The sequence below is a fragment of the Hippocampus zosterae genome, chromosome 2, assembly GCF_025434085.1.
Source record: "Hippocampus zosterae strain Florida chromosome 2, ASM2543408v3, whole genome shotgun sequence".
In the NCBI taxonomy this organism is placed as follows: Eukaryota; Metazoa; Chordata; class Actinopteri; order Syngnathiformes; family Syngnathidae; genus Hippocampus; species Hippocampus zosterae.
The window spans coordinates 23,982,529-24,003,476 of record NC_067452.1 but is presented as its reverse complement, the minus strand read 5'-3'; the positions used below and the strand labels follow the sequence as shown (position 1 = coordinate 24,003,476).

Genomic DNA, 20,948 nt, shown 5'->3' with positions numbered 1-20,948 from the left:
GACGTGTGCACATTTTGAGCATGACGTCTCTGATCCACTGGTTAAAGGACACTTTGATTCTCTCCTCTTTCATCTCAAACCGCTTCAAACAACAAAGCGTGTGACGGAAAAGTGGTTAGGACTGCACTACTGTCCGTGTTTTATGTTATGTGTTGTGTTTATTATTTTACTTTATGTTAACTGTTTTGTAAAGCGCTTTGTTACAGCTGCCGCTGTTGTGAAAGCGCTATATAAATCAGCATGTATTGTATTGTATTGTATTGTATTGTATTGTATTGAATTGTGGAATGCACTTACTGTACTTTTGAGCATAGAGCTATCTCTTCAGTGGACATCTTTTGTTTGTTTAAGCTGGCAATTGAGGAGACTAGACTAGGTTTTTCACCCACCCTAAATGTGTGTGCATGTGCTTTATATATACATATATATTTTAGAGCTGTCAAACGATTAAAATATTTAATCTAATTAAAAACGCAACTGTCATAATTAACTCAAATGAACTAAAAATTAATCGTGATTACTCACGCATTTTTTATTGTTTCGGAATTTCCTTTTATATTTTTGTCCTATTTTTCCCCATTTTAATGCTCTCATCAACATGGAATCATGAATCAGTTTTCTATGTGCAAAATGCAAAGATTTACTGAAATAATTTCAATTTACAATTTTACATCAACATTTTTCACTTGGGGCGGCCCGGTAGTCCAGTGGTCAGCACGTTGGCTTCACAGTGCAGAGGTACTGGGTTCGATTCCAGCTCCGGCCTCCCTGTGTGGAGTTTGCATGTTCTCCCCGGGCCTGCGTGGGTTTTCTCCGGGTGCTCCGGTTTCCTCCCACATTCCAAAAACATGCGTGGCAGGCTGATTGAACACTCTAAATTGTCCCTAGGTGTGAGTGTGAGTGCGAATGGTTGTTCGTTTCTGTGTGCCCTGCGATTGGCTGGCAACCGATTCAGGGTGTCCCCCGCCTACTGCCCGAAGACAGCTGGGATAGGCTCCAGCACCCCCCGCGACCCTAGTGAGGATCAAGCGTCTCGGAAGATGAATGAATGAATGAATTTTTCACTTGGAGCAGTTATTCACACATAATCTCTCACACAATATTACTGTCCATCAACAACAGCGAAAAAAATATTTTGTCACACAACAGCTGCTTTAACAGCTCTTTTTATATACCGTATTTTCACGACTATTCGACGCATCAGAATCAGAATCAGAATCATCTTTATTGGCCAAGTATGTAGAACACACAAGGAATTTGTCTCCGGTATAACACGCTGCACTAGTATCATCGTAAACAACAAAATCATTGAACCATTTTAGAGTAACCACTAGTTTTGAAGTACCATTTTGTGGTGCAAGAAGAGTGACTGTCAGTGACCGTTTAAGGAGTTAATGGCTAGAGGGAAGAAGCTGTTTAAGTGTCTACTGGATTTGGTGCGCATGGATCTGTAGCGTCTGCCTGAGGGGAGTGGCTGAAAAAGGTGGTGGGCAGGGTGCGGGGGATCCAGGAGGATTTTCCGTGCCCTTGTCTTGATTCTTGCAGTGTGCAAGTCCTCAAGAGTGTGCCATCGTACTAATGGCCGCAGTCTCATTAATGGGTGACATTTCTGTATTTTACACATACAAAGGACGCATCGTACTAATGGCCGCAGTTTTACAGTGGTACAGTGGTAAAACATACGCCAGCTTAAACATACGGCATGCATGCACGCACTCCAACACGTTAGCTTGAAGCATACGGTAACATGCCAAGACATACAGATAAGATAAAAACACGTTTTTAAAAAGGCAACGAAAGCAGAACTGAGTTCGGGTGTATTTTATTTAGCCATCGTACAATGTTCTCACGTTTTTCGATCAATCATCACCCAGAAATCCATCAAAGTCCTCATCCTCTGTATCAGAAGCAGAGGACTGCACATCTCAGTTGTCATTGAATGCATCACATGCTAGTGTGAGTTGCTACGCATTGCCGAGCGGAAAGAAGGAGTAGCAACAGCAAAGTCAACATTTCTCTCGTGTGAAGCTTTCCCACATTTGAAAGTAAAGAACAGAGCGAAACATGGTGGCAGCGCGTGTGTGTGTAGAAAGAATTGAACAATTGTGCAAGTACCGTAATCCATCAAAAACGCCGCGTTCCCTCTCGTTGTTGCGTATTGTGGCGTAACTCGCCAAGCGCTGCCTCTCACTCTTTGTAAAGTTGTGTTTGCCACCGATCATCCATTGTTCCCATGCCGTTTGCAACTTTACTTTGAACGCCCGGTTGATGCCAATGTCCAGCGGTTGGAGTTCTTTAGTCAAGCCTCCGGGAATAACGGCAAGCTCAGAGTTCGTTTGCTTGACTTGTTTTTTCACCGCTGCTGTGAGATGGGCACGCATGCCAAAAGCATAACCGGTGGCTTTAAGTTTGAACTGAGCTTCGTAGGCGTGTCTTTTTGTCGAATTTATTTTCAGGGGTTCTTAGAAACCAAAACCGGAGTTGTTTTGCAACAATGCACATTGCCACACGCTATACAAGTGTTGGTACTGGCTTGAGGCGTCCACTTACACGCCCACCCTTCACCATTGGCGGACTAGCTTGTCTGTCCTCTCTCTCCCTCTCCATATATGTATATATACACGCCCACCCTTCCCTGATTGGCCGACTTCTTTCATGCCTGGCCACCGTCACTTCCGCCTTTTCTCTATATAAACAGCGTGTCGGCTGTCAGTCAGATTTTGGAACTCGGCGCATATAAAGGACGCTCCGCACCATAAGGCGTCCTGTCCATTTTGGAGAAAATTTAAGACATTTAATGGCGCCTTATAGTCGTGAAAATACGGTACTCAAAACAGACCAACCTAACATTATAAAGTACATATCTCAGGTAAGCTAGTACTCAGCCTATGGTGGACTTATGGCATGGTTGCATACTTCGTTTTTCTCAAGTTTGCTTTGAACACAACAGTCAGGCTATGTTGATTCCGTTGGTCCTTCTTGCGCGCAAGTTTCTCTACGGTTTTGTGTAGACATCATTTCGGATGACTACACTTGGTTAGATGACAACATGGGAGACGTCTTATTTTCAGTATGATCGCTACGACTGCACCGCTGAACTCTCGACGTGCCTCAGCGCACCGTCGCTGTCAGACGAACACAGAGAAGCTCCACCCCCATTATTTATATGGTTTATACCATACGGTTTATACGGTTACCTTCCACACAAAATAGTTCCAAACAAGAAACAATTGCGTCAGTGGCATACATGGAACTGAACAGAATGCCTGCTCTTTATTCACCAGAGGCTCATCAACCTAGTCTCATTTCTCTCCCGAAACAGTGTCTTCTCCCGCTTGGTGTAACTTAGCCTTCTCCGCTACGTACAATTTCTGTTCATAGCTTGTAATGGAGGCTCTTGATGGCAGCCATTGTGGAGTCATTAGATGCAATGCGAATAATTTCAGCTTGAGTCGAGCTGTGGACAATGTTGACAGGCTCGCATGCAGTCGCCATACATTTAGCTATGGCTTCGGCAAATTTTTTCTTCGTAGTGTTATCCATTTTCTTCGCTTTGAAATGATCCATAGCTGTCTGTCTTAGACGAGGGGGCAGAGTACTCACACGTCAGCTGTGTGCTTGGCCATTAAGTGGTACTCCAGACTCGACATGCTATGATGATAGCTCAGTTTACTACTGCAAAACATACAGGTAACTTTGGTCTTGTCAGTGGAACAATCTGGCAACTTTTTAAAAGTAAACTTTCCATTCATAAACTCTTTAAGTATCTGTTTTCGGTGTCTCGTGCTGTCGTGGCTGGCAAGATAACCTGTGGACCTGTGCAGCATGCTTATTGTTTTGTTGCTGGTTTATTGATAGAACAACGTAACATCCGCTGTGACGTGTGCCGAGTTAATCTTGCAAGAAAAATATTAATCCCGTTAAAATTCATTTTAATTAATGCCAATAAAAACGCATGAAACTATATATATATATATATATATATAAACACCTCTCTGGGCCAATGTGGTCAATTGACTCACATTTTACCGAGCCGCTTTGATCTTAGCCTTTGACCGTCTTTTCCGAGCCTCCTTGATCTTAGCCTCTGACCGTCTTTTCCATGGTTGGTAATGTATCTCATGGCTCCAATGGTTGCTCTTATAGCCAAACATCCCTAGGATCGCTGATGCTGAAGCTTATATCAGCTCATTGGTTTCTGTGATCGTTACGGTAGGGATCGCCCTCAGTGCTGCATTCACACTTTCCATGAGACTTTTCAGGTGGTCACATAGCCATTGTAATCGGTTTCTTGGTTGCCCAGGTTTCATTCTCGCAATGATCTTAGCTTTCAGGCCAGTCGCTGACCTCCGCCTCTGATCTGGCAGCCTGGGGCCCTTCACAATGGAATCTGCGTTGTACCTCATCATTCCCAAGTTGTGATAGCAATTGCCGTTTGTGGATGTTGAACACAGCTATGAGTTGTTTCATGGTCAACCGTGACTGTGGGTTGCGAAGTAACCATTCAGCTCACATTCTCTGCATGTAACCCCTCTGACTAGGGTTGCTTGAGGAGTAGCATTCCAACAGAGCCATGTTATCGCATCTCGCCCATCTCCGCTTTGTTCCAGCAGCCCATTTTTTATCAGGGTCCTCTGGTTCCCCAGCACCTGACGCAGACCTTGTTTGGCCAGGCAGCTGGACCCTATCCCAGCTGTCTTCGGGCAGTAGGCGGGGGACACCCTGAACCGGTCGCCAATCGCAGGGCACACACAGACAAGAAACTATGTTCACACCTTGGAACAATTTAAGTGTTCCGTTAACCTGCCATGCATGTTTTAGGAATGTGGGAGGAAACCGTAGTACCAAGAGAAACCCACGCAGGCCCGGGGAGAACATCAAAACTCCACAGAGGGAGGCCGGAGCTGGGATTGAACCCGGCACTTCTGCACTGTGCGGTTGACGCGCTAACCACTGGACCACTGGGCCGCCTATCAACGTAAGTAAATGGGAATTTTGCAACACTCATATATTATATATTATAAATTGTGGCTTCAGTATTTGCAATTTTACCATACAAAGTATATGAAAGTGAAGGGTGACTTAAGTGATGCTTTTCATCAACAATATATGAGTATAAAATAGTTGAAAAGGTCAAACCTATTAAATGTTGCATCATGTTCCAGTAATACGAGTGTTGAGGCACTTCACTTGTTCGATATAAGTTCAAGAAGGATTTTAAGAACTGTAGCGAGCCCAGTAAATATGAAAATATTCTCAAAAATCACACCGTTTAGAGAAAGCTAGACTTCAGTATTCAAAGTCTCTTGTGGTAAATATTTGCAGGCTAACTTATCATGGGAGCAGATGTAAAAAAACAGTACAAGGTGGGTTTTATTTCATTACATATTTTGTCAAATAGTGAGCAGGGTGGCGGCAGGTGCTTTCACTATATTTGCCGAGCTAAGACCCTTGACCGAGCCAGTCAAAGTGTGCTCCTTCGCAGCTTGTGCATTGATGACGCGAAGCAGCTCGGAGCTGCGACAAGTCATGCGAATTGCGCGACAAGTTGGCTATCGACACGTCGACTGACACCAGAGATGTGTTTCATCTCAGAATGCTCGACCAAATGTGGTGGCACGCCCGCAACTGTCACTCAAAAGAGGAGACAGACAGAGACAGGGAGAAAAAGCTCACATTCAATATACAGCACTACAGCACCACTCTTGAGTTGAAAGTCACTAGTTTTCGCACTTGAAGTAATAATAATAATAATAATAACAATAAGAATAATGAACCCTTATTTGGTTCTGAAAAGTCTGTAAAACTGGCAATAAAGTTAGAGGGAAACACTGGGAAGTTTACAATTTGACCAACTATTACGTGGAGTGAAGAAAAAGAGAAAAGCACGACAGATCAACGTTGCTCATTGAAGGCAGCCGAAAAGAGAAATATTGGTACATATCTGTTAAAACCGTTTGCATTTACCCACAAGGCAGGGAGCAGCAGAGGGAGGAAAAATAATTTTCCAGGGCAACTCAAGCTTTTCCAGGACATTTGACTTTTTTCTAATTTTCAATGTGTTTTCCATGACTGGAAAATTGGGCAAACATTTTCCAAGGCTTCCAAGTCATGTGGGAACTCCCCAGTAGCATTAATTAAGACAGACCAAGTCCTCTAGGGCATAGGTGTCAAACTCGGGTCCTGGAGGGCCGCTGCCCTGCATGTTTTCCAAGTCTTCCTGTTGCAACACACCTGATTCAAATGATCAGATCATCAGCAACAGCAAGCTCTGCGGAAGCCTGACATTGAACCTGTTCATTTGAATCAAGTGTGTTACAGCAGGGAGACTTGGAAAACATGCAGGACAGCGGCTTTCCAGGACCTGAGTTTGACACCTATGCTCTAAGGGGATAACGTAATGCTAAGGCACATTAGGCACAAAAAGGCACATTAAAGATAAGGTCAAGACAAGACAAAAACAAACGTTAGTGGGCGTCTTCCATGGTGACAATAATTACATGACATCAGTCTTAAATTCTCCCAACGCTATCACCATTTTGTCTTTCTTTGAAGCATTTTTCTTCCTGCTCCATAAACTGCATGACAAAGATTTTTTTTTGTATGAGGCAAATATGACAATGCAAAATCTCAATACAGCGCAGGTTCAGATTTTTTTTTTTAATGGGCTGAATACATTTGCTGTGCTCTCATTAGGGGGTGAGAGACATGCGCAATTGCACATGCGAGCAAGTTACAGGCAAATATTCATTCATTCATTCATCTTCCGAGCCGCTTGATCCTCACTAGGGTCGCGGGGGGTGCTGGAGCCTATCCCAGCTGTCTTCGGGCAGTAGGCAGGGGACACCCTGAATCGGTTGCCAGCCAATCGCAGGGCACACAGAAACGAACAACCATTCGCACTCACACTCAGGCAAATATTGTCCAAAATAAATTATTGCACTTAATGTGGATTTATTATTCATTATTCAGTAGTTTGGTGTTTTGTTTTGGGGTTTTTGGTTGTTGTTTGCTTTTGTTGTTCGGTTAGAATAGCAGATCTTTATACATGCATTGTAAAATGTATCATCAACAATGAAATATATTAAGAGCATGGATTTTATGCCTATATGCACCTACTTTGTCCATAACGAAAATAACATTTTGACATGCGTCTGGTCAAGAAGTGCATAGTCCTATGCGGCGCCCCAGTAGCACTGATGATAATTTGTGGCCCCCTCCAGCATTTCTGTGGCCGAACCCTGTTCAAGACCAATAAATTAGAGTTCACCATGATTAAGACACCAGTTGACCTATTTCAAGCCAGTGTGCCATCAGCATGATGTGGAAACTTATAAGGTGACATGAGTACGTAGGGCATTAAAAATACACCCTCGGAAAAACCGCAGCGGTGCTGTGCTAGCTCTTTCACTTAAATAAGCAGCTAATTAATAGCAAGATAATTATGAGCCCAAGTGATTAATGAGATGTAATTGGCATTTTTTAATTGGCAGCATCTTGGCCGGGGACAGAAAGAGACTGGAGCGACTGGTCAGGAAGGCCAGTTCTGTCCTGGGCTGCTCCCTCGACACTCTGGTTGAGGTGCGCAACAAGGGGATACTAACTAAGCTAAAAGCAATGATGGACAGTCCCTCCCACCACCTCCAGCCCGCCCTGACAGCACTAGGTAGCTCCTTCAGCCAGAGACTGTTACACCCGCGCTGCAAGAAGGAGAGATACCGCCGCTCGTTCCTACCGACTGCTGTCAGGCTGCTGAATAAAAAAGTTCATTAAATGATGTGAAAAACAATTCTAAATAGCACCTTATCCATATTTATATTTATATTGCACTTAATTGAACGGTGTTTGTTTTTTTTTCTTCTTTCTACCCACAAACTTGCTGCTGTAGACTGTATATTTCCCCAGTGTGGGACAAATAAAGGATATCTTATCTTATTATTGCTCGCACTGCACAATTCATTGAAACTATGGCATCAAAAAAGCATGTGTGCCTGAGAAGTGCAGTGATTTCTATCCAGTCTTCAAACACTCATCGCTGGCGTACACTCGAGCTTGTCCTCAGCACACACCCACTGATCCAAGTTTTGTTGTGAATCAAACAGCGTCGGCCTTGGACAGTACAGTATTGCCGAGTGTGTTCGCCACTCAAGTAACGGCAAGATAATCACCTCAGCGCTTTCCGAGCTGCTGTGTAACAACACATAGAGTGCTCTTGGCACGCCACTTGGCAAGCAGATGATTTGTGTGTGCGTTTGCTGAGTGGGTAAAGTGACACCGGATTGATCCCCTCGGCTCATTCATCATCGGCTAGTGACCGAGGGCTGCCCTGAGGCGCGGCCCATCTCAGGCACTGCATGCCTGCCCTGCACACAGAGGCAGACACAGACTAAGACTAGCTTCTTGTCACAAGAGAGCACTTTGTTTTGGATGATGGGTGTGTACAGGTTAGGCACTCATCTGCTTGAACTGAGAAATAATATTGTGGCTTACAATTAACCGAAAGCCAGAAAGAATCCAAATGAGGAAAACATTGTCATTGACATTTTCCAGCATGCTTTCATTGCTTTTATTTTAGTGTATAGGTCAGGGGGATTGTTTCTTTTTTAACTGAAAAATCACTGCAAGGTAACAGACAATATTAGTAGAATCACTGTCACAATGTTTTCTTGATGAGAAGAAAGGTTGAAGTCCATCACATGGCATATTGACAAAATCACGTCTGTTTTGTCATGGAAAAGCAAGGGGGCCACATGTTGAAGACCCGAGCTATGCGCTACCAGTGTCCAATCAGCTGTCAGCGGAGGAGGGGGGATTATACTGTACTATGAAAGGGGCAAGCCTAAAGCCTGATATAGTAGAAAATGATATTTTCTGTCAAAAATGTCATATTGAGCAAATCACCATATATGTGGTGTTGTATTTGCAGGCATATGTTCATATAAGGTATATTTTTAGAGACGAGTTTTACATGCAACTCACTGAAAGTTGTGTTGGTATTACAAAATAATACTGTTCTGTTGATTCGGAAATATTCTGTTTAAATTCATGTTTCAACAAAGAGCACATTTCATTAATATTTCTTATATCTTTGCTGAGCAGTTTGCGAATCAATAACTTCATTTGAGGAGCAACGTTCTAATTTTGTGGAACAATGTTGGGGTTTTTTTCCAGGTTAATACCAGGGCCAGCAGCAAGACTTTATAATGCACAAAAAATATGACAATATAAAGAATGAACAATTGATTTTCTATTTTATATGTTTTTTTCTCTAAAATTCACATTGTGTAGAGGAGCAAATTTTGTGTGTATGTATATCTATCTATCTATATCTATCCATCCCATCCATTTTTCGAACCGCTTGAAAATCTCAATACAGCGCAGGTTCAGATTTTTTTTTTTAATGGGCTGAATACATTTGCTGTGCTCTCATTAGGGGGTGAGAGACATGCGCAATTGCACATGCGAGCAAGTTACAGGCAAATATTCATTCATTCATTCATCTTCCGAGCCGCTTGATCCTCACTAGGGTCGCGGGGGGTGCTGGAGCCTATACCAGCTGTCTTCGGGCAGTCGGCGGGGGACACCCTGAATTGGTTGCCAGCCAATCGCAGGGCACACAGAGACAAACAACCAACCGCGCTCATATTCAGACCTAGGGACAATTTTAGAGAGTTCAATCAGCCTGCCACGCATGGTTTTTTTTTTTTTGGAATGTGGGAGGAAACCGGAGTACCCGGAGAAAACCCACGCAGGCCCGGGGAGAACATGCAAACTCCACACAGGCAGGCCAGAGCTGGAATTGAACCCGGTACCTCTGCACGGTGAAGTTGACGTGCTAACCACTGGACTACTGGGCCACACTATCTATATCTATATGCATGCCATTTTGTAATGATTAGACAATTTTTTGGTGCAGACCTCAAAAGTCAAAATCAGAACTCAAAACAATCAAGTAACATTATTGTTCGGACAAAGATTGATATCAACATACTTTTAACTTTATAGGCCCCTTTTGTAACTGATGAAGGGCGTAGAGTATAGTAATTCATTGCTGGTTTTAGGTTCAGTTTAACAAGTACATTTTCTGCCCAAGGTCCAGTTATTTTTTAATTTTTCAGATTTTCTTATTTTTGCTGTGTAAAGATGGAAATGCTCCACTTTCATTTGATTCCAATGAGACGTCTGTGAAAACTGGACTTGATCGTCCATGTACTTCTTTCCCGTGCACTCGCCGTGTCAATCTTAGGTTACCTTTGAAATGAGCATCGCTTTGCAACGATTACAGTCAAGTTCAGATCGAAACATGCGCCACCTTCTGTTCCAACAGATTAAAAAAAAAATGTTTTAACATTGCCTTCTACTCCAACAGAAAAAAAGGTTAGAACATCGCTAGTCAATCTGGGGACTGGTGTTTTTGTTTATTACTGCGGCTGCTGAATATGACCTCTTTGTTGACAATTGTTGACAAGTCAACACACTCACCAGATACGCCACCTTCCTCACTCTGCATTCTACATGCCTGCTCCTGTTTTGGCTCTGTCCTCACAGACCGCAATGATATTGTCCCCATTTGTTGCGATTTCACCACGCAGTGCCTGTAGTACAAAGTAAGAGGAACTCCACAATGTAGCATGCATAAGTAGGGAGCCACAGTATATTATTTGCTGAGGTAAGGTTTATTTTCAAGTTGGCTTTCCTACCGCGTTCGCAGCATGTTACTGTCATGCATAGCATGCACAACTGCTGCTGTGGTTATACTTGACTACGTCTGAGGAGTGCACGTGTCAATAAGCTGGTACTCGAGGCCGAAAAAAATGCCTTGAGCATTTTTTGTCTTTTGTTTTTAATCCAGTTATTTGAGTACTCGTTTCAGCCCTAAAAAATATCTTCAAAACTTCAATGTGGACCTTATTTGAAACATGTTTTCCATGAAGGTCATGAAATATCAGCTAGTCTTCTATTTGGGCTTCATAGTTTTAGATCCGACTCCAGAGGAGTAATGCTTCACCAGTCATGAACCTCACCGCTTATGACCGGAAAAGAACAACGAACTGAACTCTTGTTGGAAACAGGACTTCTGCTGTATTTACATTTCCAAGCTTACACATTTCCAAATAAATAAATATCTGTGCATTTGATCACTTTTGCATCAGTGATCAGTGTCAAATGCGCTTAGTACCAAGGCTTTTTGATATGCAAAAATATAAATGCCCTGGGTTGTCATGCGTGTGTGAGCGTGTGTGTGTGTGTGTGTGTGTGTGTGTAACTTTGGCCTTCCCTATGGCCAAGTAGGAAAAGCACCGCTACTTCATTAAATGCAAAGGAAAGGAAGCGAAGACAAAGCAAACAAAGCAAGAGTTGGGTGCAAAAAGGAAAGGGGTGAGTGAATGTCAGGGGTGGGTGGGCTCCCCTCCCTCTCCTCTCTCTCTCTCTCTCTCTCTCACTCTCTCGTCTCCTCTGCAGAGTGGAGGGAGGTCGGCAGCATCTCTAGGTAAGCAGCCCCGTCACTAGGGGGTCTCATATTGCCAAGGCTGCTCGGTTCCCACAGTGTGACCGGACCTAGACGTGGCCTTCCTCCCCACTCCGGCGGCCCTGCGTCTTTAGACCCCCAGGCCCTGGAGCAGAGGTTACACCAACACAGCCAAGCACAGCAACATGTCAGACCCACACCAACCGTTGCCTTGGTGCCGCCGCATTAGCGAAGCGCTCTTGACTGTGTTGCAAGGAAAGTGATTTGCCATGACGTCTAGGGCTCTCCTCTGGAATCCGCTGCGCTTTGCCGCCATGTGGCTGCATGTCTCGGCACACTCAGTCCCTCCATTTTTCCACCGTTGTCCTCTTCTTTGTCATCGTCTCCATCACATCCTATTCCACTGTGCCTCTTCCCACCCTCTAAATGATGACTTATGTCTGAGTGCCATGATTAGTCTGACATTGATGAAAGACAAAGATGCTTGTCAGACACATCGGCCTTGGCGAAGTGTTGAGCCCACAAGTTGTGCAGTTTGTGCAAAATGTTTCTTTCCAGTTGAGACACGAAGTAGCCGCACAAATAGTCACAATGCTCCCTGCAAGTGGCTGCTGAGTGGTGAGTGACCAATAAACAGGTGCACGCCATTTCACACCAACACTGCCCTACAAGGAGGCATATAATTGATGTTGCGGAGAATAAAATGAGGAAAAAGTCGTTCTAATTGCAAAATGTAAATATTGAGTTTTCCCACAAGTGGGGGACAGACCACCCAGGGTGCAAAATAGTCACCCACCAACCCCCCACCACCTTTTTTTTCCCCCCCTTGTTGACAGCGCGAGAGATGTCTTTTTGTGTGTGTGTGAAACATCACCAACCCAGAATCAACACCCGAACACAAACCATTATGTGTCTTTCTTTGCATGCAAATACTTTCTGGCAAGGGCCGGCTTGGCATTTTGTATTGTGGGAACATGAAGTGACGAGGAGCCAAGCGGGACGGGATCACTGTGGAATACTGTGCCTCGCTTGTTCCCGCAAGGTGTCGGGAATCGGGCGGATTGAGGCCGGGCCGCTTGTGTGCTCTGGAGCATTTCTCACAGGACAAGAGAGCAAGAGAGCAAGAGAGCAAGAGGGCAGGCGGCGGGGCAGCTCCAGCTCGGCACTGTAGCTGCAGTGTCTTGACACTCACAGGCTCCTGCGTATGTGCGTTACAGCCAGGTGTCAAATACTTGTCTGGACTGTGACAAATGCCTCCCGCTAGTCTCGCCGTTAAGTACCTGCAGGATGGCCGATGAAACATAACCGTTCGTGCTCCTCAAGATCAAAGTCAAGCGCTGCAATGACAGCAAACTTCAATTGACCTGAGCGAGTGTGTCCGCCGATGACTCAAAAGTGACCGCAAAAAAAATAATTAATCGAAATAAAAAGGCGAGTCGACCGCTAACGGGTGGTGCTGGCACTTCAAAATGAAGTCATTTGAATCGTGTCTTTAAAACACTCGCACTACTTTGTGTACTTTTTGGTGATCAGTAGCTCTGTTTGGGAGCGCAGTTAAATGTCGTTATCGGCAATGCTTCAAAAACGTTTATTTAATTAAAAAGACAACACACAGAGGTTTGGCCACACAAACAAACAAACAAAAACAGCCCGGAGCAGCTACACTTAGATAATAAGTGGAGGAGTAGAAAACTTACCTTGGCTGGTTTTACTTCCTGAAGCAGGCTGTTGGACAAAGGCGACCAGGCAGAAGCCAACAAATCCAAGGCTCGCTGGAATGAAACCGTGCACATACATGCTCACTTTGCCTGCAGTTGAGCACTTTAGCCAAAGATCTACGAGGTGCGGGAGCACGGCGGAGCGAGTGCGCGCCACCAAATTTTGCTGTTTGTTATTCCTCGTGGGCGCGCGCGACAAGGATCCAGTGCGAACCCCCGTTTTTTAATTGAATTTTTGTTGTTTTGTTTTTGTTGGGGTTTTTTTGTTTATGTTTTTGTTTTTTTGAAAAACGTATTCAAGCCAGTTTATTTTTGTTTCAAGTTGTCGTCATTGTGGACACTCCGACAACGCGGAGCGCAGGGAGGCTTATCTGTTATCATGTTTCGAGGCAGACCAATGTCATTTCGAGAGAGAGAGAAAGAGAGAGAGAGAGAGAGAGAGATGAAGCAGTGCGCCGGACTTTGCAAGAAAAGGGGAGGAGAGATGCGTCCGCGATGCACTACGAGCTGTTCCTTCCCCTCTAACGCAAGAGCTTTGCCTGCCTATTTTTCTATTTTATGTATTTATAATATAGATATGTATATATAATATAGATAAGCTTCATGCAGGTGCTGTTTACCTGTCTTTTTTCGCGTGCCTTCCCTTGATTACGCATGCGCAAAAACGGTCAATCTCACAACACAGATGATAGATAGATAGATAGATAGATAGATAGATAGATAGATAGATAGATAGATAGATAGATAGATAGATAGATAGATAGATAGATAGATAGATAGATAGATAGATAGATAGATAGATAGATAGATAGATAGATAGATAGATAGATAGATAGATAGATAGATAGATAGATAGATAGATAGATAGATAGATAGATAGATAGATAGATAGATAGATAGATAGATAGATAGATAGATAGATACCTGTTGATTCCGTTATCTCGGAGCGTGATCATTCCAAGGTCATCTGGCGATGTGATACTTCTTGTTGGAGCCATGCAGAAGCATTTCTTCACGAAGAATTGAACCCTACTTATCTCAACCACTCTGTATTATCTAAGAAAATGCCCATGGGGGGGAGTTGCTTAATTACCAAAAAAGAAAAAAAAAGTCCTGCCGTAATTGGTTTATTATGCTGAAATGGTTCCAGCTGTTGAAAATCCAGATCAAGGTGAATTAATTCCTCAGGTGTATATCAAACAATCAGTAATTGTTTACAGAAACAGTGATGAGAGCTTTTGATAATCACCAAAAGCAATTATGTTCTGTGTCATTTGGTTCCAGAACCTTGACAAATACCTTATTATCTGTGTGTGGAGGAGATGCAGCGCCACTGTCACACTTCCCTCTTAATACCCTGCCAGAAACCAGCAGAGCACATTTGGGCTGGATTGTACCTAAACGACACGTGAAACTCGCAACATGTGGAGTTTACAAGTTATGGGGATTTGAGACACTTTTCACTGGCATCCATCGGTACTTTGGCTTTGCAGACCACTGCGGCACTCCGCATTCACCATCACCCCCAAGGGGACTGAGACTTGACCAGTTCCATGAATCTTCCATCCGTCCATTTTCAAGACCGCTTACCCTGAACAGGGTCGCGGGGAATTGCTGGAGCCTATTCCAGCTGACTTTGAGCGGAAGGCGGGCTACACCTTGAACTGGTCGCCAGGGCACATACAGACCATTCACACCCACATCCACACCGTGACTGAGTGGGAACCAATCCAACGCTGCCTGCGCACAAATCAGGCGAGTGTCCCACTACACCATCAGCGACTTCCATGAATCAAAATCTCTCAATGCCACCCACAGTGTGAATATGCCACATTGCAGGGCCAGTGAGTGACATTTGTTTTCAAAATAATAATCCTCCCAACACTTACTTCCGTCGTCCACATTACGACCAAAATCAATCAGTTGTTGGTGCAGTTATGTTTGACATGATACTGGAAGGTCAATAATTATCCCAGCTGCTTCCATGTATACTTTTTATCTATTTCATCAAATATAATTACAACCTCAAACAGAGGCCGAGTGAAGATAATTCTACCTTCATGGCATAACGCCAAGGGAGCAAAATCTAAAAATAGTGATTTACAGTCAAAGGGAGGAGAGGTGATCATTTTTCATGATCAGCTGTCTAATCAGACCGTTGCCTGGAGCGGCATTCATCTAAAATAATGTCACCCTGCGCAAGGAACATTCAAATGAGCTCAGTGTGTGTTTTGCCACAAACCAGGGGCCTCGTTAAATGAGACATTCAGCACAACAGAACAATCTTCTCAGAAATCCCAGTTTGCATCCACACGAGCAGTTAAACATGTAAATGTGCACCACAAAGCCAAAGCATTCAGTGTAATTAAAATAACTCCCATCAGGGATATGGATGCATATCGCATGTCTTTGTGTGCACATCTCTGGATAATGGTGAGTCCCCGTATAACCAAATGAGCTCCGAGGGCCACAGGGGGAGTCTGAGAAAGTCACAGTATGGGTGCCACACAGTCTGAGCAGTGAGTGCGGCAGTGGGATCTGTGCACTTTTCATGGCAACACTTCATTAAAGACAGGGGGCGGTGCGCGGGCATCACGCTGTGCACCAAACCAAAAGTTATTTTTACGTCGACAGATGCGCAAGGGAAGACCAGGCGATGTTTAATTTATGAGCCACATCATAAAATCCACACCGGCTATGGAGGAGTGGGACTGCAGGAAGCCGCCCAGAGACCTGCAACTATCTTTTGTATTCATTTTCAGTTTTGTAGGTAAGAAAGAATTTATTTTAACACACTTTCACAGTTTCTCATTTTCCAGCTACACAATGTAAAATGCAAGGGGGGAAACAACAACTATACAGTAACCACGATAGGCAACATAACAGGACGAATTGTTAAAATGCAGCAAATCATGCACATGCAGTGGTAATGACAGAAAGAAAAAAAGTCATAACTGAACTGACCAAGAATATTTACTGGACTGGGCCATAATTTTTCATCAGTGCCACATAGCACCACGCACTTCTTAACCAGATGTATGACAAAATGCCATTTTAAATATGGAGAAAATACGGGGGATACATGCAAAATATGTAATAATCTTTTGGATGAGCAAATAAAATATCAATTCCCCTAACGCAACAACAAAGGTTGTGATGCAAACAAAACAAACTATTGCATTAAAATGACCATTCAAGGGTGGCACAAACTACCGAACAACAAATCAGCAAGAATCATTTTGTGCACTTTTATTTCATGATAATCAATTCATTCAAAATCTTAATATTATCTGATGCACTATTTTTTATCCTACATTGTATTCCAAAGCCTAAAAAAAAATCATTAGACCTACTCACCTTGTAGAGTAGGGTAAGATAACATGATGTTACAACTTAAAACTACAGTCGATCCCAGCATATTTGCAGTGTGGCATCCATGCATTTGTATGTTCACAGATCTTTTTCTTTTTATATATTCTTTCGTATTTTGGAGGATCCCCTCCACTCCCCTTTTCTGTTCCTATTCAATGTTTATCAGCTCTTTTTTAAATATATAATTTTCAGAGTTTGTTAAAAGTTGCCTTGATTTACTGTTTAGACATTGGAGCTCAGTTATTCCAAACGGTACGTGCCTTGGGAAAACTGATGCAATTCTAACTTTACAAAAGACAAGAGAAATATGTGGCAACCAGTTGTCTGAAAGACTGTTGTTATAAGCTGTGTTTTCTTTTTCACTGACGTATTGCACAAAGATAATGCTCCGACAGCTGCTCCAGGAAGATAAACAGAAAATGGATGCATGTTGGGAAGCGTGTGGAAGTGCCCCCGCACTCGACTACAGCACTACACTAAGCGAGGAACCTTGCATCGACACCGATGTTCTCCTCTGGATGGTCATAGGCAGAGAAACATATCGCAGCTCCACACTTGCTTTCTTCTCACAGCCAAACCTCAGAACTTTCTTCACTTCACCCCAACCCTCCTGGCGGGGGCTGCAGACCAACATCGCCGCGGGCCCAGCAGGATCTCTTGGTACTCGCCATGCAAGCACCGCAGGGGAGCAGAGTGGCTTTTTTATTTTATTTTTATAGTGTATGCATCGCAGGTCAAAGCTGTGGGCTTGCCCAAGGAATGTTACCAGACCACAGCCTCAGTTGTTGGCACACGTTAACGTGGTGCAACAGAGGCCGAGTCCAAGAGGTGTCGCACATAGACAACCTGTCTGACTTAAAAGGCACAAATTTGCCTGTTAAAAATCTCATTTTGCAGCATCATTGCCAAAAAGAACTCCTGCGGAAAGAGAGACATCAAAAAATATACAAAAATAAATAAGCATGTGCCTTGCTCCCACTTTTTTCACCTGGGGAGTCCTGCTTTCATCTTTTTCTAGCTTATTTTCGTTCTCAATACTAACATCACTTCATCTGATGAATCTTCCATCTATTGATTGAGCCCATCAACTTGGAATAAACCGGTAGCCTCTTAAATCGCACACGATTGCTACTTTCCACTACATGTGTATGTACGACTTTCGTCTCGCTGTCTGACCTGTTCCCACTTTGTCTAAATGGCTTTTCTTTGAGTGTCCACCACCCTAAATCACAAATAAACTAAACTCTATACTCCAGGGGTCAGAGGTATCATCTGAGCACAGTAAGGGTCTCGAACATTTTAATGGCATTCTTAGTAAATAACTGCATAAGTGGCCAAAGCTTTTTGCAAATATACTTTTGGACAAACATTTGAAAGTAAGTACAAAAAGACTTTCAATCCCCCTAAAATTCATCCAACCACTTTATGTAAATACACAAAGCCAACAGGTTGAGGGTGTCCCAAAACACCACTTTTCTGACTCGGGAACCATTGCTACAGATGGAATTAACTTTGACTTTTGTGGACTTGTTGACCACATCCCCTTTGCATGAGACACACCTTACCATGGATGGGCTGAGTGATGCCCAATCTTTTGACTGACACTTTATCTCAAAAGTGGGGGAAGACCAAGTTCCAGAAATCTCTAGACTGACAATGGCCATGCACACAAAAAAGGCTGTATGATACAGGAAGGAACTACAAAAATAAATCTTATCATCTTACAGATATGGAAACAGCGCGTTAATGGCGGCCTGGTGGCGAAGTGCAACAAAAATTGTCAGCGATTAAAAGTATTTAAACATTTGACATGAATGAAAGTATAACCAACATCTGTAATTTTTGTAAATAAATCATTTGTGGTCAAGGACTGTGTGAATGGGCATCGCCAAATTCTCAGTGTCCTCTCTGCGGAATGCCAGGAAACTAATTCCTGAAGAAGTCATTCGCCAAGGGATTCGCATACTTTTTCAACCTGCTCTGTGAAAGTCTACACGTGTCGACAAAAATAAACGACAACAGCAACACTGAATTTTCCGTTACAGCGATCTATGCAAAGATGCTTCAGCCTCTGAAAATGGACGCAGTCTACCTGTAATTCCGCAATGGTAAAAACCACATTATGTAAACTGTTATGTTAAGGCTTTCATCATATCTACCTTGTTTTACTTCAAATGTAGCGCTGTTCTCGCTCGAGGCAAAAACATAAAAATCACTTCAGTGCCTGACATTTCAATTCTGTTGTTGGTGCTGTTCTGGGCCAATGTCAGATAGAACATTGTCACAGCAGGTCTCTGTGATGTTGTGTGATACACACACGAGTTGAAACTTCCAACTGGTGTTTTTGTCACAGACCCCTCAGGCTCTGATATTCTCCCCTCTCAAGTGAGATCCCCTTTTATGTTCCAAACGTACAGCCTATTCTTTGTATTGTTGCAGCAGGTCGACAATGCACAGACAGGCTTAATAGTCATGTGAGTGAACACACGAGCGCTTGAGGGGGTTCGGGTCATGTTTTGTCAGATGTGCAAGTGCGTGTCCAGCAGACAGGCAATAAAGTGGATCAGAAGAGTACTGCTATCCCGGTTACAATTCTAAATTATTCTTTCCCGACACGCCTGTACTATTTAAGGAATGTGTTTCAACACACAATTGTCTATTTCCCGACAAGAAGCACACTTTTCTAGAAACCTTGACTTAGATGTCTCGTTTTTGGTGGTGGTGTACTGTAGTATATATGTATATATGTTGAATTTACTCACTTTTATTTGCACAAAAATAAAAACAATCTGAATCCCCAATCCATTTTTTTAAAGTAGATGAACAGTCTACAAAGAAACCACCTGACAAAATAAAATTGAGTGAATGCAACACACCATTTTTTCCAGTGGAAGGATGATTTGATGAAGAACAACCAGTTTCATTTTCGCGAAGGTTTTGATTCCTGTAACCAGGATTACAAGACCATTTGGATTCAGATACATTTTATAAGTAGAATTATAGTCTTCTTACCAAAATGCATCTGGATCCAAATAATTTCATTCATACAACCACTTGACAAAATGAAATGGAGTAAATTCAAAACAACCTTTTTTTCAACGCAACATATCTTCAGTAAGCTTGAGGGTGAACTGGAGCCTGTCAAAGGTGACTATCGGGGAGAGGCAGGGCGCACCCTTGGAACAGTCACTATTCAACTGCAAGGAATTCATAATTCAATTCACTGTTTAGACAATCAACAGCGATTAAACGGCAAAAGTAAAAAACTTGAATTAATAAATGGAAGTATATTTAAAATGGAGTGAGGAATAAACCAGGACAATCACTGATCATGCCGTCTGCTATTGTTGGAAAGCTGCAGGATATTAGATTACATCCCGTGTGAGTAGAAACAATGTAATTTTCTTTGCTACGATAGATGCCAAGTTTCATTTATCTTCATCATTTGAATACCAAGGTCCTGCTGTCATAATAGTCAACTGTGTGTTTGCCCCCTCGCACAAAGCCATTAGGGTATCATAAATAAACTATTTCTGTGAGGCAGCTAGCAAAAAAAATGATGAAGCATTTCCTAAAAGCCAGCATGGGCTCATTATATTTTATTCTCTGCAAAATAAAGTAAAGAATAGCTGCTTTTTGTTGGATTGTGAAAAGGCAAAAAACAATTGCCCCCCCCCCCCACCCCGCATCGTTTGTACTTACTGAGCTCTGAGGCAAGTTTCCCAAAATAATCCATCAAGGACAACGTCTTGGGATTCCCATTAAACAAATTTAAAGAGCCAACGTAAATTATACTCTTTGGACTCCAACGTTTTAACAGCGGCACAGCGCGTTTCAAAAGACGTTTCTGGCCGCGAGTGGCTCAATGATGATTGCCTGAAACCATTTGGCAAAACTGTAATGGACATTCAATTATTGTTATGATTAGGTCAAAGTTCCACACTATCACTTCGAGTCGACTCGACTCAGCAGCCCCGAGTCGGGCATGTTTGAACCTCAGCGATGGCTTTGTGCCACTTTGTCTGCGCTAATCCTCTTTGATGGCCTTGCAAGTAAAGAAAGCAACAAGGCTTTTCAGAAGAAGCTATGTGAGGAGGTTTGCCTGTGCGTCATGAAATACCAAAGATTTTAGCCATGTTTAATACCCCCCTTTCCAGTGAAAGACCATATCTCGAAGCTCAACATTACCAGGCATTTTTATATTTGGGTCCTGATGACACCATGACGAATAAAATCCGTGAGCAACTTGCCCACCAATATAAAATGTAGTCATACTAAAAGCCAAGACTTACGGTAGTCGTCTAGTATAAAATGCAATTGCAAAACACTAAAAACAACGGGTTTAGCGTTGAAGTCCACATAAACGGATATTGACTTCAAGACATCGA

At 43.0% G+C, this 20,948-nt stretch overlaps 1 protein-coding gene across 4 annotated transcripts in view; it reads right to left on the bottom strand.

Annotated features, from left to right (window-relative positions):
- Positions 1-13,599, bottom strand: part of scube3 (signal peptide, CUB domain, EGF-like 3) — a 102,855-nt gene extending 89,256 nt beyond the window's left edge. For 2 of the 4 annotated variants that reach the window (XM_052057096.1, XM_052057097.1), the window contains exon 1: positions 13,168-13,599. In XM_052057096.1, the coding sequence (XP_051913056.1) occupies positions 13,168-13,267 (100 nt within the window). In that variant the 5' untranslated portion in view covers positions 13,268-13,599. The remainder of the gene's footprint in view (positions 1-13,167) is intronic. The other 2 variants (XM_052057098.1, XM_052057099.1) reach the window with 1 other exon arrangement.
- Positions 13,600-20,948: the final 7,349 nt, after the last annotated feature.